Source organism: Puntigrus tetrazona, chromosome 5, assembly GCF_018831695.1.
Source record: "Puntigrus tetrazona isolate hp1 chromosome 5, ASM1883169v1, whole genome shotgun sequence".
Classification (NCBI taxonomy): Eukaryota; Metazoa; Chordata; class Actinopteri; order Cypriniformes; family Cyprinidae; genus Puntigrus; species Puntigrus tetrazona.
This window is the reverse complement of record NC_056703.1, coordinates 18,415,040-18,433,128: the sequence shown is the minus strand read 5'-3', so window position 1 is coordinate 18,433,128 and position 18,089 is coordinate 18,415,040. Positions and strand designations below refer to the sequence as shown.

Sequence of the window (18,089 nt, the reverse complement as noted above, 5' to 3'; positions counted from 1 at the left end):
CTGTCCCACCTTTGAAAATCTAGTAAAACAAAGCTTAGAATATCCGAAAAGGTCATAAAGGCACCTTAAATGGAATCCATATAAATTGAGTGGTCCTTTGAAGAGATACTTGTGCTTTTTTTATGATGAAAAGATTTAATTTAGCCTTATGGCCGATTTTTTTTTTCCTTTTTTGGATGAACTATTCCTATGGGATCATTTTGGATTTGTTGCTGTTCTTGAGGTTTGTTTGCTTGAAGTCTGTGTACAGCCTTCTAAAACTATATCCCAAATATCTATTGTAAGGTGATTACATCTTCGAAATGAAGATAGCATAGTTCATTTCACATATTAAGCGTCCTACATGTATTGCGTTGGAGAATATGTTGGCCTAATGAGGCATTTTGCATTTAGCGAACAAGCGAATTGAAGGTGGCAAAAAAGGAGGCAGTGCTACTATGTGACAGTTTTTTTTTTAAATTGACACAAGAACCTAAAAATCTAAATGCATCAGGTGCTAAATTTGAGATTTGTGGCAGCTTGTTGCTCAAGACACTTGTCTGTCTTGTAGAATACTGTGGTGTGATACACCACAGTGCAATTGGGACTGATTGAGCAGAATGTAGCATGCTAAAGGGCAGCTAAAGGATAGGAGGCCAGACGCAGAGATGCTTAATAAGTGCAGGTAGGAGAGAGCACTCTCAGTGGGATCCAACACCTGTCTTCCGTTTACCTTCTCTAACTGGGCCATTAGGAGACCGCTTAGAGTCCCACCATGCTTCAGCACCCCATCTCCCAGCCTAGAAGAGCCGGGAATACCGCAACCATATGGCCCTGATTAATGCTGATGGGCCTCACCGTAGACGATTATCACTCATTTGTGTCCGTTTGTCGTTTTTCATTTTGTGTGGCTTCAGCTGGGATGGGATTTGGAAGTGTTAGGTAAATGGTTTCCGCAGTGGCTGTAATGTACACTTCTGTCGTAGAGCATTCAAAAGCTCTGACTTATAATTGTATTTAGTTCAGACCTCTGGTTTGCAACATCATATTTAAGCGCAAGATGTAGCTATATTGTGTGAGAATGGGTAAAACTAGATATTTTTAGAATTAGAGTTATGTTATCTGAACAGCAGCACTCAAAAATACAAGAAGCTCCATCACAGTACAGCACGTTGCCTAAAATATTGAAAGGAGTTTTGTAATCATCAAAATTTTGAAGGTTTTTTAAAACCTTTTTAGGCCATGAAATGAATGTCCTTGGTGTCCAAAAGAACAGCATTAATATAAATGATAATTACATTTTTTAAAGCAACTTCAACTTTAAACTTTTACAGAAGGAAAAAAACCTAAGCTAAACCATAAATCCAGATAAACTGGATCCTGACCCATCCCTAATTCCCCCATTAATCCTTTTTTACCTTATTCACCTTATTTTACAACAAAGTAGTAAATAATTTCTGGGAATGTGAGAGATTTAAGATTCGTTGGACGCTATAGATAACTCAAACAATAAAGTCTAGTCTCAGCCTTGCACATCACACCCATGGACCTTTGGCAGAACAGCTTATTCATACGACACAGAAAATTGGAAAGTTTTGAAGTCCTTATCGAATTGGTTGAATAGGTATGTGTATTCCTCATTAGCGGATGTTTCGGGTTGCAGTATGTTTGCCATCTGCCATTTTGGAACCTCCGCTTCAAGTTAACTGTAGGTATATGTACATATAAATATTTATATCTTCAGTAGACTTCAGAAGATACTTTTGCTAAACTAACACAATAGAACAAGGCAAAGCTACTAGCTAACGGAATTCAAAAGATACTTTAGTTTAAAAATTTTTAATACATATTATAAACACAAACCAACATATTCTTACATGTGAAATGCAGTTTCTTCAGCCATTTAAATTCAGGCGTTTTTTTCAATGTTTTTGCATTTTGAAACACATTGATTGTTATTGTGAGTGACGACATAGACCTCCCAAAATGGCAGACGCATCAACATAAATGGAGTGGTATATATGATATTTACAACTGAGACAAATGCTGGATTTTCAAAAATATTTTAAGTTTGAACGAAACACTTTATGATTATGATTACGGTAACGAAAAAAGTTAAATATGACTGCATGTGCTTTCAAAAAAATGAGTCAACTTAAGTGCAAAAAAGGCCTTTTCCCTCACTGGGGAATAGAACAATACTAAATTGAATTGAATAAAGCCTGTTTTTCTCTACTAGGCTATAGACAAAAGTCTTAAAAGCCTATTTGTTCATATCCAATTTGTCTAATTAATTCTTGGTTTTTGCTTGTATTACCAGGCACTTCTATTAAATGCATTATTCGCTAAAGAGCCATATTATGAGGATGTATATGGATTAAATTGTCATTTTTTTAGCTATTCAAGACCACCACAAGCCAACAGATTTCACAAAAAGATTGGAACACTTCCAAAGCTCAACCCAGCTCTTCTATCCCAAAAAATCCTTCCGCCATTCTTGTTTTTTTTTTTTTTTTTATCTGTTCTTTTAAAGCTATGTCATCCTCTTACATAGTGGCCTTGGCCTTCTGTTTCATCTAAAACTCATCCTGGTGCATCAGCCAGCTCTGACAAATCTGTTGAAGCCTCTTCCCACCCCCCGCCTCTTTGCCACTCACTCTGGCTGGGACTCCGGTCTTTGAAATTCCTGCCCTTGCTTCCAGCCCAGCTGACATCTTTCTCCAGACGGCATGAATTAAGATTGTACAATAAGACACTTGATGCAGCAGTCAGGGAGCGCTCCTCTCACTGGCCCGGCTCCATGGTGCACAACTAGGGCAGCAGGAATTCTAAAAATACACAATGCATGCCTGTTCATTCCAATGGCAGTTGTCTTCTCCCCCAACCCAGGCACGCAGGCGATTGACAGGATTAAGAGAGGAGAATAAAGACAAGAGAAATGAGAGGAGAACTCCAGGGCCATGGCACAGGGCTTTTTTTCCCCCTGACTTTCAGCACCATGCAACATGTAAGGAGAATATGCTGAAGGCAGGGATTGCTATATTTTGCATTAGTAAATATTAGTATATTGCTTGAAATATGTTGATTAATTTATTATCATTGTTATTGTTGCATGTATAGATGCATCCTACAGCAACAGTATACACACATACTGTATGTAGGTAATTATAAAAATGAAAATGTCAACAAATATTGAATATTTTCCCCCTGATATATAATGTGTTTATAGTTTGTATCCAGTCATTTTTTTTAGTGTACATATATATGACAAATGAAAACTTTTCAGATTTGTCAACAAAAAAATATATATTAAAATAGAAGACAAATATATTTTAAATAATAATTATATATATATATATATAAAAATACCACTGATTTTGGACACCCTTAACACACTTACTAACTTTGATAATCACTGTAATAAATGGCCTTGTGGCATATTGCTGTATTAAAGAGTGTCTTTATTTGTGGAACTCAATTTGCTGTTGAACAAATTTGCATTATTGTTAATGTTTTACACTTCTGTCGTCCACTAGATTTCCAAGTCTTATCTGAATTCTGGACTGCTAACATAATTGTTGCTGACACTGCCACCCCAGACTTCAGAATCCTGTTATTTCTTGAATTGATTTATCATTATACACATTATTTTGAGTTAACCAAAGATGCCATGGCCAAATAGATTGATGGATTTAAAAATCAGATTCCTGTGCTTTCCAGTGTATACCCCTTCCCTGTTGGCCAAACACACACACACATACGGGGTCCCTGTTGGGTGGGAGTGTGGTGACCCTTGGGGTGACACAGAGCTCAGAGGTGAAGGAGGTTGACAGGCTGAGGTGTGATGTGACCTGGGGCTCTGTCATGTGTGCGCTTATGTATGCGAGTCTCTTTTGTGGGGTGTCTGGGGTGGTGGAATCGTCCCTCTCTGCTCTGTCAGGGGAGGTTGTCTTGGGAGTTGGTTGAGGGTTAGATAGCATTGTGTTTGTGGGTATCTGTCCGTCTTTCTGTCCATTTCTGTGTGTTTGTGTGGACGGGTGAGTCGCAGTCCCCTCGGCAGTGGTAATGGCTGACAGTGCTATGTCTGCGAAAGTAAACAACCCTAGATAAGCTGCGCTTCACAAGGACGCCAGCTGCAATACACTAATCTCACTTGAATTTCTCTGTCTTCTATTCAGCATGTTTTATCTTATCTCCAGACCCTGCTTTTCCATGCATGCCTTTGTAACTTTTTTTTCCCAGCTCTGTACCCCATCTAAAAAATACAATTGTTTCCGTAGTACACGTTCTGCCAGCATGCGCTTAGTGAAAACATTCAATACATTATTAGCTTGAGGGTATGATGTTTTTCTCAACCAAACATGTCTAATTAAACCTGTTTTAGCTGAAGACAAACACTCAGTGTTGAAGAGTGAGTTAAGAGATGGTGTCTCGGGGACCGGGATGATGGCTTTGGGAGCTTTGGCGAGGTCACTAGGCCAAGATAACACTCCTTGGAGGGCCACCAGTGGTGCCCAACAAAAACAGTGGAAACTGTCAATGTGACATGTCTCTAAGGTACCTAATTGCTTGCTCCTGTCTCCCTCCTTTTTTTTTTCCTCTCACAGCACTGCTGTAACTGGGTGTCGAGTCCTGAGCCTCTGGATACTCTAGTGGACCCCATGCTTAACGATTGCCCTCGTGTTTCAGCAGGTAAGCAACCATATTTACACCACAATCCATATTTCACCCCTTTTACCCTTTACTGATTGGTAACCAAGTCTGTTTATAGAACAAAGTTGTCCAATCCTGTTGCGAGAGGGCCACTATCTTGCAGAGTTTAGCTTAGATCCTAATTTTACAGACTTCAACATGCTAATGAACGTCTTCAAGATGTTGGGGCAAGTTAAAGCTGCAGTCTGCAGGATATCGGCCCTCCAGAAGTAGGATTGGACACCCCAGCTGTAGGATATAATTTCACTTAAATCAAAGGGAATGCTTGCCAAATCAATCTTTTCCTTTGTTATAATAGATATAGACGGAATTGAAAATTTTTTAGTGTATTTATTTACAGTGGGCCGATGTCTTATGATCAGTACTACATTTGCTTAGTTTCACACTTTGCGTTAAGAAGATATCATATATCAAATGTGTACCATTCCCAAAATTGCAAATTTGTAAACATTCAAATGAATGTGAAAAATGGTGTGATAAGGACGGGTTACAATGTTTGACTCCAATGACTGAGTAGTTGTTCTTTCTTTATTTTTTTGGTGCTTTATTTAGCAATCCTCTTAAAAGCACCAGTGCTATAGAATGCATTGAACCATTATGTCTCATCTTGCACTGTTTTGCAAGTTTTAAAATGTCTTGAGATCTTCTTTCCGATCTGTGAACGTGGGAATGTGTCATATGTAAAAATCCCCCTAAGAAAAATATTGATCTGTATCAGGTAAATTTAAAACTAGTCTAATTAACCGGTTTAAAAATGGAGTGCCTTCTTTAAAAGTGATTGATTGACTTAGATGCATGCCATTTTGTCGTAGGCATCTGCTGATCCACAAATAAGGAATGTGATATCTGAACTGGTAGATGGCGCTCATAATATAGTGACTGAATTGTACTGTAAAGGCCACAAATCCTAGTTCTTGTTTTTTTTATTAAAATTTGTATATTTTAATCATGCATCAGTGTTTTTCAAATAGTTTAGTTTGTCCTTCTGGCCTTGGTTGTTTTTAGTATTTCGAGGCATGTCCTAAATTCCGGATTATGGCTGTAATCTATAATCCAGAGCAGGGAGATGATGAGGTTGACCTGGCCATCACCCCTGCACTGAAGAGATGAAGAGCTGGCCATATTTTGACTTGGCTTTGTGAGACATTATAATGTCTGACAGTGTTATAAAATGTTATTTGATATTTTCACGTGTGTTTTTATAGCAAGGACAATACTTCCCTGATTTTACTGTAATCTGGATTTAGGGTGAGGGTGGGTTGAGTATTATCCAAGTGAACCATCATTGAACTATGTGGGCTTTTGTGTTTCTGCATAGCATTGGTTCCAAGTTAAAATCTTTACCCATCTCCTATATTTATACATGATGCAATCGTTTATGGATCCTGTTTTGCACGTCCCTTGTTTTATTCGTCCGCAGATCACTGCAGCAAGACTCAGTTATGATTACAAGTAGTGTAATATAAAATCATAAAAGAATATAACTATTTTGTCATCACCAGCAAGATTTATTTTTGATGTTTAGATTTTCGGTAACACTTGTTAACTATTAACTACGACTTTTCCCTTAATAATTTAATTTGCTGATTATTAACGGTTAAGAATGTAGTTGTTAAGATTAGGTATTGGGTAAAATTATTCATGGAGAATAAGATCATGTAGAATAAGGTAACATGCTTTATTAGCACTAATAAATGGCTAATATTCTAGTAACATGCATGCTTATAAGCAACTAATAGGTGTAACCGTAAAATAAAGTGTTTCCAAATGTTCTATCTGCTATGCTAGAGGAGTTATTTGATTCTCACATTGTGGACATTCCCTTTTTATTTTTTATTATTGCTTATTAGTCCTTAAGATGCACAGTTTAATACCAAATCAAAGACATCTGCATTATTAGTGACTGGCATTTGACTAATTAATACACTAAATATAATTTGTAATTAATCTTCAAAACATTTATATATTTTTTATTATTTTTTAGAAAGTAATTAGCATGTTTAAGACACTTCCCTATAAGCACCACTGGCTGATCCCCACAATTAAGCTGATTTTAGGCTTGGCGTGTCATTCCCACACACAGTGTTTTTTTACATGGTGTGTGGCTATGTTTTCATGATAGCTATGCTGGTTTCATTTGTGCAGGTGGGTGACGGCAAGACAGAGCAGCTTGTCAGTTACACTTAATCATCTATGAAGCCATGCTGGTACCAACTCACCATGCTGGTATTTTGTATGCTCGTGTGTTTGGATATTATGCACATGTGTGTTTGGAAAGGGAAGGTCTTCTGACATCTCTGTTTTTTTGTTCCCAACGTGATAAAACTTGGAGCCTATTTCCACCCGCCTGGATCTTTCCCTTTATTTTTTGTCTTTTTCCCCCCTTTTCCCCCTCGTTCAAAAGGAATCTTCAGTGGAAGGTCAGTGAGCCTCAGCATTGGCAGAGCTTGGGGAGACTGGCAGCATTTTATCAGTTAGCAGCACACTAAAGCCAGTTGAAATATGCAGATAAACTGGAACAAATCTCCTGAAAAGCCCCCTGGTCCGCCAGCACTGGGTAAGGGGAGTTGAGCCTTATGCCCACACTGACCCACAGTCAGACGCTCTAGGTGCTGAAGCCAATTGCCAGCACAAATGAACTGAACAGTAGAGGAAGCCTAGACGAGCATTTGGATGGATTACAAACAGAAACAATGCCAATGTCAGGCTACAGTCTCTGTGTGTGTGTATGTGTGTGTGTGTGTGTGTGTGTGTGTGTGAGAGAGAGTGTGATCGAGCCGTCTGAATCTCAGACCTGTGATGTGTATCTCATGTTTTAAAGCTCGGGTGCAACACGATATTAGTTTAAAGGGGCGGTCACGCCAGACTTTTGTGTTTCATTCACCTCCATTTATAAGCGCACAAAAGCGAGAGAGCGGATATGTAGGGATATGCGAAATATTCTTTTCTCATGGTGCATGCAAAGGTTCAAGTTCAGTGAATTTTGACCTGAGAAATTCTCGTGGTAAAAATGTCTATGATTATAGACGTAATAAACATTGGCTGAGAATCAAACATGGAGGAAATGCTTATTTTGTTTGCATGAGTTTAGGTTTAGAAGAATATTACTTTTATTTAAAAAAAAAAAAAAAAAAAAAAAACTATTGGCTTGTATTGGCACATGAAACAGATTTTTTTATATTTACAATTTATATTTATTGGTGCAGTTATATATAACAGTATGTTTTGTTTCATATATTCGTGTTTAATATCCATAAAGATGTATATTAAATTTATATGAATTATTAAATATATAAATCATCCTGTTAGAATTATTTTTGAATGCATTTCTCCTTGATGCTCAAGAACTTTTTTTCAAAATGTTTATACCTATATACATTTTTAATACTTTGTTACTATTTTGCACTTAGAGGTTGTTTAATATTTTGTTGCTTATATTCTTTTCAGCGTCCGAAATTATTAATGCTTTTTAAAGTCTAGTGTGTGCTCCTTATTAAAAAAAAAAAAAAAAAACTTGCATCTTCATTAATGAGCCTTGAAAAGTCTCACACATTAACATCACACTCAGATCTAACACGTGCTGTGACACCTTAGCTCCTCGAGTATGTGGTAGTTATGTCTCTGAAACCACTGATCACTCGCAGCTTTTCTTCGTGCCGTTCCCATTATATACAAGCGTCAAAAACACAGGCTCTTTTTTGCTTTACCTGGGTTAAGATGAGATTACTCATTGCTAGAACTGATCATTAATTACAAAGAGAACAGTGTCCAGTGTGTAAACAGTGATTAATTGTTAACAAAAGTTAGTTAATGCATACCTGAACTGTAATTATCTGTTCTGCACCACTACAAGAATCCCAACACAGGTGGGTAATTAACCCTAATTGCATTTACAATGAGAGGATCACAAGAGCAGAGAATAACTTTGTTAAAAAAATTAAAAAAAATAAGCCTCCTTTGATGTAGGGCTAGATATTTGTCAGTTGATTTATTCACTTTTTTTGTCTCATTATGTCTTTTTCACCTTTTCATGGTTGGAAGCAGAGTTCTTTTTGAATCGGCTTTGTTTCAACTGAGCAAGACCCTGAAACAAAGTAAAGCAATTTTAATAGGATGTTAGCTGCATGTATTACAAGAGGGGAAAAACATTCTATGAATTGTTCTCCTCAAACGTTCTAATAAAGATGAGATGTGTTAGACTGAAACTGTTGGCGCGCAGTTATCTGGCCCATTTGTGTAAGTTCACTGGTGCATATTGCTGACGTATACAATGTCACTGGTCCATGTATTTCGCTCAATGGAGAGTCACTGGCGCATGTTGCATTCAGTCTATACACTCGCTTTATTCAGTGGTCCAAAGGGCCCAGTGTCTCTGTGTCACTGAATGCCTGTGACCATGTACCCCTGATGCAGCAAAATCCACTTGTTTGATCTTCCATTGTGGATGACAGATCTTCTTTTAGTTGTACTTTTCCACCCTCCTTTCAAGTGGATGCTGGTGCTATTCTGGGTTTCTAAGAAGAAATCATGAACTTGAACTTTGTGACTCTTTTATTCAGCACATTTTTTTGTCTTTAAAAGTGATTCTAATGGATCATGTCAGGAATAGGAACATTGGTAGACTGTTCAACTAATCGCCAACAAATAGCTGTCTTGGTTTGGGCTGGCACTTATTTTGATCTTAAAAAATGTGTAATTTTGCCCTTTGTGGGAAACCTGCATCTGAACATTCCTTATTTAAACATTATACCTATTTAATAATCAGTATCTAGCAGTTGTTTCACTTTTTATGTTTTTGTCTTAAACTTGATTTATTTATTTTTTTATTCATTTATTACAGTAGAAGGTTTCTCTTTTAAACATGCCTTACTAGTCAACTTCTTTTTCATTGAGGGGAGTGTGTATAGGATAAATAGTTTTGGGTATATTTGTAAAATATAATTTAAGTATAATATAAAATATATTATAACTTAAATATAAAAGCACAGATATTTTTGTTTTTTGTTAGAGCTATATTGTTTGTGATATAAATCTGTTTGGGGGTTTATTTATGGTGTTACATTTTAATTTCAACAAAGATGTAAAATTGGATAGAAAACAGAAAAGACTGCCTATTTTTGACACTAAACATGTTAATGTGCCTATACTTTTGAAAGGTTGAGTATTTTAATGTTTACAGACTGTCCCTAGTCACTTTTATTATAAGTTAAAATGAACTCTCTCTTTCACACACAAACACAACCCATGCTACATGAAAAATTAATTGGATGTATTTTTATAGAAAATAACGTGTGTGTGTGTGTGTGTTGGGTTGAATGTGGCCACCTTGAGATATAGATTGAAATCGCATATAGATATATATTCAGAGCTGTTGTCATTCACCCTGTTATTTTACCAGAGAACCCATGGGTATTAAGCTGTTATCAATATATATTGACACTGTATCATAGTGCAGTGATTCCCTGTGTTTCCTTTTTCTGAATATCATGATCTTTTTATAAGTCCCATCGGAGAGGCGGAATGAAAGTTTGATGGCTTTTTTGTGCAGTCGACTATAATTTCTCACTGCTGCTCTCCCTTGTCGGGGATCAGAAGACACGGCCTTCATTTTCTATTCCTCTTTAAAAACGAGATGGAGCCTAAACATCTTTGATCCGTGTGCTTCTCGGGATGAGTGGCAGGGCCTGACCCACTTGGCTCTTGGCTTTATGTAATGAGCCCTCCGATTAAAGAGCACCATACAGGAACATTGTGCTGTATAAAGAGTTTTATGTCATCTCATCCCACACTCACTGTTTGCCTGTCTGTCTCTTTCCTACGCCCTCCGAAGGGATCACATAGCAGTCATTAGGAAAGATCTGGAGTTGTTGTATGAAGTATACATGCACAATTTGGTCGAAATACATTTTGCGGTTACATTCTGAACTCAGATATGACACATTTCACACTTGAAGGCTAAAAACACATATAACAGCAGCTCATGGACTAGAGTGGACTCAGCTCTCTCTCGCTCTCTCTCTCTCAGTTGAATTCAGTACACTCTTGACCGATTTACACAACTCAACCCACATGAAAAATGAATTATCGGTTCATAATAACATTATTGTTATTATTATTTTTATTTTTATGTAGAATACTATTATAACTTAATAACAAAATCATTATTATATATTTTTTTTATATTAGAATACATTTTTTTAGGGTACACAGTATTTATATTCTTCGATGAAACTTTTTGGTTCACAATTTTAAGCTTTAAATACTTCTAATTGAAACCCGGTGCCCTTGAAAGTTAATTATTGTAATTTTGACCAACTAATTTCATTAATTAATAATAATAAGTATCATTATTATTGTATGGTATACGGTTATACTGTATTACTGTAATGTAAAAATTATTTTTCACATTATTATTGTCATTTTCCATGTTGCATTGCTCATCGGTCCTGTTTAAAACAATGAAAATTGAAGTAACAATTCCCAAGTTTCAAATCCGGTGAAATGTTGTAAACACACAAACATGTCCTGGTGTCATCATGTAACTGTAGATTTGTGCAATATCTTGTAGTGGCTAAAAGTGATCCAAACCTCCTGAGCCCTACGTGCGAGTGCATGAAAAAAGAATGCTTACGTAGCTGCTCTGTCAAGCTACGTTTCTATTAATCAAGTTACATTCATTTGCATACTAGGCCATATCGTAGTTTCTGCTGTAGTTATAGAGGAGATGTGCTTATATTAGAAAGGCAACAATTAAAGAGGTTGGTGCATCTGTCTTCTTTAACGCTGCTTGTTGGATAAACAAGCCTCTCTGTTTAAAACTTGCTCTGTCTTGCTTTAAGTACATAAAGAACCAAAATGTCATCCACGTGGTTTTGATAGTCTCTTTGATAGTTCAGTTCATATCAGAGCGTGTTAGATTCTCTGAAATGACACCGCAGGTTTCTTTGATTCCAATCAGCAGCTTTCTACGTTTTTCGCTGTTGTAAGGTCAGCGCCCACCAGATCAGTCAGTTAGCATTGACCAACCTCATCCAAACTGTCAATACCTGCGATATTTTATCTAGTTGAAGAATAATTTATCAGAGTTTTGAATCAGCATAGGCCTTTGTTGTTTACGTTTAGAATTTGGAGCAAAAGCTCTTTGACTGTAAGCGGTGAATGGCGTGTTCGCTCCCCTTTCAGGGCAGAAATCAATATTCTGTGTGTGTGTCCCTGTGGAAGAATGGAAGACATTTTGTTTCTTTGTGTGTGTGTGTGGCATAGTGTACTGTCATAATGAGTCTGTAGGGTAGACTCATTTTATCCAAGCTATTGTGATTGAAGCCTTAGCTGTAGGAGGTAAAAAGCTTTCGCTATCCTTTAACATTCCCAGCCTTTTCTTTTACAACAATCCTGCTCTCGGCTATACATCAGACCATTTATTTAAGCAATTATTCATTTTGTTTAAAACGGGAACTAGTTGCTGAGCCTCATGGGTCAGTTTGAATGTGTTCGTTTTCTATCTATTCTTCATATTTTCACAAAATGTACAACAATTTCAATTTTTTATTCTGTCATATAACGTACATAACTTTTTTTTTTTTTTTTTTTATCTAAAAATGATTTGCAATACTGTGAAAGGCTTAATTTGTAGCAAAACATTATGCTGTATGTAAAGCAAGACTTGTTTGGACTATTAAAAGCATAGACCTAAATCTCTAATTATAACATTAAGAGTGCTATTTGCAAAAATTATCCTGCGCTTCTGGTTCTTAATTAACAGTTTTGACATGCTTTGCATTTGTGCTATTCATTTTACTTGTGAAATTACAGTTGCATACATTCAGCGTAATTGCAGATATAGAGCTCCGCATTTTTTTCTTTGTGGTTCAAGCTGTGATTGTGATCTCATAAATTCACTTTCAACACATATTAGATCATCCGAACTGATTCATAATCATGATTCATGATTCCTATGTAATAAACAGTGAGAAGTCTGTTTCCTATCCTCACATTCCATCTAGATTTTATTCATCATGATTTAAAGTGTGGGATGAGCTGGTTCAAACAGACAAGGGTTCAGCTGGGTTCAATGAAAAATGGAACAAAGTTCTGCAACCTTAACCATTTTATAATCACATTATCATCCCAGACTTGACCATGAGGCCTTCTGGGTATTACCACATATTAGAGGCCAACTTTTTCTGCCCTATTACTTTTAACCATTTGGCAGCATCTTTTCTGTATTTGATTTATTTTTGAGAGTAAGTGCTACACTAGAATGGGATGTAGGTTCGTAGCAAATCATTCCTTTCGAGATGAGTATGCTGTTTGTGAACTGTAGTTTTGTTTCGAGTGCACATTTTTATCGTTAAGCATTTCAAGCACTTGAGGAAATAGTAGATCAATTCATTTTAGATGTTTTTGTTCTTGTTCTGCTGTCCTTTAACCCCCATCCTCACATCTTTCTTTAGATTAACTGATTCACCAAAACATCACACTTTTGTTTAAGCCTGTCTTTCCTGGTACAACCCAAGCTTCTTAACAATGTAGTGTACATCCTATTGACCACCATGCGTTGTCACCAAGTCAGACAGAGGGCAGCGGCAGATTAGGAGCTAGGGACATGGATCTCACTGAACCATATGGTGCATCCTATAGCTAAAGCAGAGGATTAAACCTGGACCCTTAACCCTGCAGATGGACCGCAATCACGTACCTCCATTAGTTTGGAGTTCTATCATTTCATTTATAATGTTTAAATGCTGCATTTCAACAGAAATTCAGGTACTTCATCTTTGATTTCTTTTGCTTTGAAATGAGTTGTACTAAAAGGCAGACATGACCATGTGCCCTTTCAGTGAACCTGTGGGGGGGTTAATAAGGATCAGACGCAATGATAAGATTGTTTCCTGCATTTTTCCCTGGGATTTGCTGCTAGTTACTCGCAAAGCTGTGAGATGCTATAGATAGCATAGAGTTGAAGCTATATGGCTTGAGGGAAAGGATTAAGAGTTTCACTTTACAGCACTGAACCTGTTACACGTGAAAACAAACACTCCCATGGAAACAAAAAGGCGAGTGAAAAAACTACATTGGACAGCAAATTACATACTCAATACAATTTGCTGCTTCAACGTGGTGTTGCTTGGTTATTGTCTCACGGTGCAGATCAGCAAATATGAATTTCCTGCAGTGCATACAAACTAGTGTTGCTTAGTAGCAATTTCAAGGTGCCGTTCACCCCAAAATTAAAATTCTAGCATCACCTTGCTCACCTTTATGTCATCTTATGCATGAGCTTTTGCTTAAAATCGAATTTTAGCTTTTTATCTTCAATGAAAAAGGTTTCCAGAGTTTTCATTTAATATAAAGATTTAGATTCGTGTTTATGCTTTCTATTAGTTGCATCAGAGTATCAAGTGTTTTGTTTTGGTACTTTCTCCTTTAAAAAACGAATACAGTATTGTGTCAAAGTGAACATCTTGCCCAGCCGTCTTTGTGCTCTCCATGCACAAAGTTAACATTGACAAATCCGCTGATCCGCGGTGGGTTTGTTAGCACTCAGATGCACAGAAGACAGTGTGGGAGAACTCCTTATTATCAGCAGCAGTCTGCTCCTATCAGTCCATCAGCGCAAATAAATGGCTCACTGACGAGCCCCTGCCACGCTGCGCAACACAACTGTCAACATCTACTCACTCCTTTCTGACAGGGGCCCCATCTGAGGATATTAGACTTATTATTTCCATTTTTTCCCCCTTTCACATCCTCCTGCAACAGCTCTCCCCCTTTTTCCTCAGAAGAGATGTGCTATGAGTGTGTTTCATGCAACCAATTTATTACATTTGGAGACTAATGGGGCGCTTTGCTTTGACAGCTTTTGATAAGGGAGGGTGAGAAGTCTCTGCTTCTGCCGAGGGTTATGGGAACTGCAGGAGTCATGATAATTACTATCAAAGCAGCAGTAATGCACATAATAAAATACTCCATTTGAGAACACAAATCAATTAATTAGGACCCGATGTGTCATCCCGTGTTATGTTGTGGTGTTATTTCTCTTTTATGCCTGCTCTTCCCTTGTTTTATTTTTTGTAAAGATAACATTTAGTGCATCTAGTTACATTTCAGCACGTTTTGATGTGTGTGCAATTGTGGCATGCACCAGCCCCACCTCCCCCACCGTCTGTGTGATCTTTTTATAAAATTTGAATTTAATGAAATGCACATTTAATATGATTGTTATAGAAAACAGTGGGCGAGGAAAAGTGCGCAAGAATGCAATGAGAATATATTAAGAACGTACATAATTGCACATGATGATTAGAGAAGAAACATCCTTGAACGTCCTTGAGCTCCATAATCAGCCTCAAAATTAAAATATTTATTTGTTTCCCTTTTTGCTGGAAAAATAGGATATTATTTATATAATTATGTAAACAACGTTGAGCAACCCCCCCCCACCCTCCTTTTTTTTTCCTCCTTTTTCTTCAGCGAGCTGTAGAGCGCAGCAGTGACCTTGGCTCATCTCCCACTCTTCGACTTGACAGATAAAAACTTTATTAAGCGTCAGCGGGACGAGACGCAAACAGCCCGTGACACCCATGTGCATTGAGTATTAGGGAAATATCGCAATTAGCGGCTGATTTCCTACAGCTAAAGTGTCGAGAAGAAGGGTAATAAGCAAGGTTTGTTTGTGGCCTGGAAAGCCATAATTATAAACTGCTTTGAGTGCGCTGCGCTCATTGTGCCTCGGCGTAATGAGATAGGCTGCACTGATCCCTCCATGATGCTATTAGCCGTAATCCCAAGTCTTCTCTTCCTCCCACACCCTACAGCCCTGTAGGGCCTGCTGCCACCCCAGGTGCCTCCTCTCAGACGCCGCCCTTTGGTGCGCCCTCCGACAAGCGCCGACACGGCTTGATTGTGAAGAGGTTTCAGCTGAAACATGTGAAATGCAAATGATGTCTGTTTTGGCGCTCGCTCTTTTGTGATAAAAGGGTCTACGAGAAGGTCGAGTTAGACTCTGGCCCGGTTGGCTTCAAAGTATTCATTCCTGGATACTTGAAACATCTTTTTAATATATTTCACGGCTTTATATCTGCAGGCGGACGAGGCTCGCAGTAACACACCTGTCAGTGTGTGATGTGTTAAAGCCTCTCTGTCCTGCGAGGAGTTGGCAGGAATGCGCTCTCCCTAGCTGTCTAATCGCAATGACCCCCAAATGGCCCACCTTATCACCTCTCCCTCTGAGAGGCAAACAGAGAGCGAGTGGAAAACATGGCCTTCGCTGCATGTGTTTGAGTGGGTTTAGGACTTATCTAATCAGCAGGGGGTTTGCTGTCCATCCCCTCATGCACAAGCACTCACCGTCCTGCTTTGGCTCCAATGCCGTGTGTGTGTGTGTCCTGGAAAATCTAAAAGTGGGCTTTGTGAGTTTTTAGTAGCGAAATATATTTCTGCATTCATGTCATTCCAAACCTATGCGACTTGCTTTCTTCAGAGGAACCCAAAAGACAATATTTCAAAAACAAATCTGTGTTTTTGTCCATATGATCTTAAAAATAAAAGTACCAGAAGGGAGTTTTCACAGCAATGCCATAGAAAAACCACTCTGGGTTCACCAAAGCACCTTGCTCTCACCATTTCTTAAAGGAACCATTTTTATTTTCTTATAGTTTGAAGGATGTTAAAGATTATTGAGGGAGCTATAAATGCCAGAAAAGAACTCCATGATTTTAACCCCACCGATTTTCATTTGATAACAAAAAACGTTTTTCCATATCTTCTTAAGTGAATTGTCCCTTGAATAATACCAACTAGAGAGCCCTGCTCTTTCATTTGAGTATGGAATCTCTAATCTGGAAAACACAAATTCCAAAGCCATGTTTGTGTATAATCTGTGTTTGCTTGCCTTGTGCTGCTCTCCTAAACACAGTGGACACAAACCCTGCCTGATGATGTCCATACCACACATCACAAAGGGAAACAACGGCTTTATCAAGTACAGTTTAAGAATGCCTCGCCAAGTCTGGCGCCAATCTCTGCTTAAAGCGGCCAGGAAACATCGGAATGAATTGTGCAGGGCTGCTATCGTTGGTTAATTAGTATAGCTTACATTGCAGATGAGGGAGTCAAGTCTAGGTCAGAAAAAGACTTCAAGGGTCTTAACGGGTTAAGGTTGAAGGCCAAGCTCACCCCTTTGCGTTTTAATCGGATGCCATACCTAGGGAGATTTGCAGAGATCTGCAGTGACCTTTGGCCACGAGGTGTCGTTTCTGGTCACATGTCTTTTGGGCTCCTGATGCTGGCTAGGAACCGACAGCAGCCTCGGGGCAGGGTGGGTCCTTCCAGGTGTGTTTTATCCAGAGCTGGGCTGTTCCCCAACAGCTCTGGGACACAAATGGAATGCTACAGCTCTGAGGCTCTGTTTGGTAAGACTGCCCTACGAACAGCGCTATGTTCTTTCAAGTCAGTCATTGCAATATTTTCACTTGAAGAAGTGTGTGACTTGATGAACATTGAAAGTTATCCATGAGTTAGCAGTAGATAGCTTTCACACTGACTCCAGCAGCACCCACATGGGGTAAAACAAAGGCCAGCTTTTATTTCACATCAATATAAGACTTCCTTATGATTTTCTATTTATTTATTTTTATATCTAGTTATTTTTTGAGTAGACACAGTGGAAAACTCAGTTTCGTTTCCATTTTATTTCCATACATATATCACATTGTAATTAATTATCTTTAAATGTAGGTAATTTTCTTTGTGCACTAGCAGTGCCTCGTATATTTTAGGAATGTGATTTTGTCATATTTTTGTGTGAGAGTCCTAATGCCAGGAATATGTTAACAAGTAACTTCAGGACAAAAAAAAATAACTTAATTGTCTTCCTATATGCTATTTCCTAGGATTTTTATATAATAATTTATATCATATAATTTTAATGTCTTGATTCATCTATATTACTTAACATTTGAAATTCCTAGAAAACTTACAGGTCTGCTGAGGCTGCTGTCAACTAGCGAAGTAGCCAATGTCATATTTTGCACACATTTGTGTGTTGGAAATTGCTGATTTTAAACTGATTTTGAAAAAGTTAACAGGTTGTTAACTGGGGCTATAATCTGGGGCTTTTTCACACTTTTTTGTCTTTAAGAAGCTTTGGTTTTGTTTTATTGAAAAAATGTCCCAATATGTTTTAATACTTGCAGCACTTTACTTTTGTAAGTAGTGTTCCTCAAAACGGGGTGTGGTTACACAAGTACCCCCCCACCACCACCACCACCACCACCCAACAGAGGCGTAGAGGTCAGTGATACAACATCCTAAAGTTAAACAACATTAGATGATGATCTGCTTTGCTGGTATTACAAAGCTGTCAGTTGCTTACATGAAATTGAGTCCTATGGCAT

General features: G+C 37.9%; 1 protein-coding gene across 4 annotated transcripts in view; it reads left to right on the top strand.

Moving 5' to 3' along the window:
• fam172a (family with sequence similarity 172 member A) overlaps nucleotides 1-18,089 on the top strand; it is a 148,535-nt gene that overhangs the window by 101,379 nt on the left and 29,067 nt on the right. For all 4 annotated transcript variants that reach the window (XM_043240144.1, XM_043240145.1, XM_043240146.1 and 1 more), the window contains exon 10: nucleotides 4,587-4,671. In XM_043240144.1, the coding sequence (XP_043096079.1) occupies nucleotides 4,587-4,671 (85 nt within the window). The remainder of the gene's footprint in view (nucleotides 1-4,586; nucleotides 4,672-18,089) is intronic.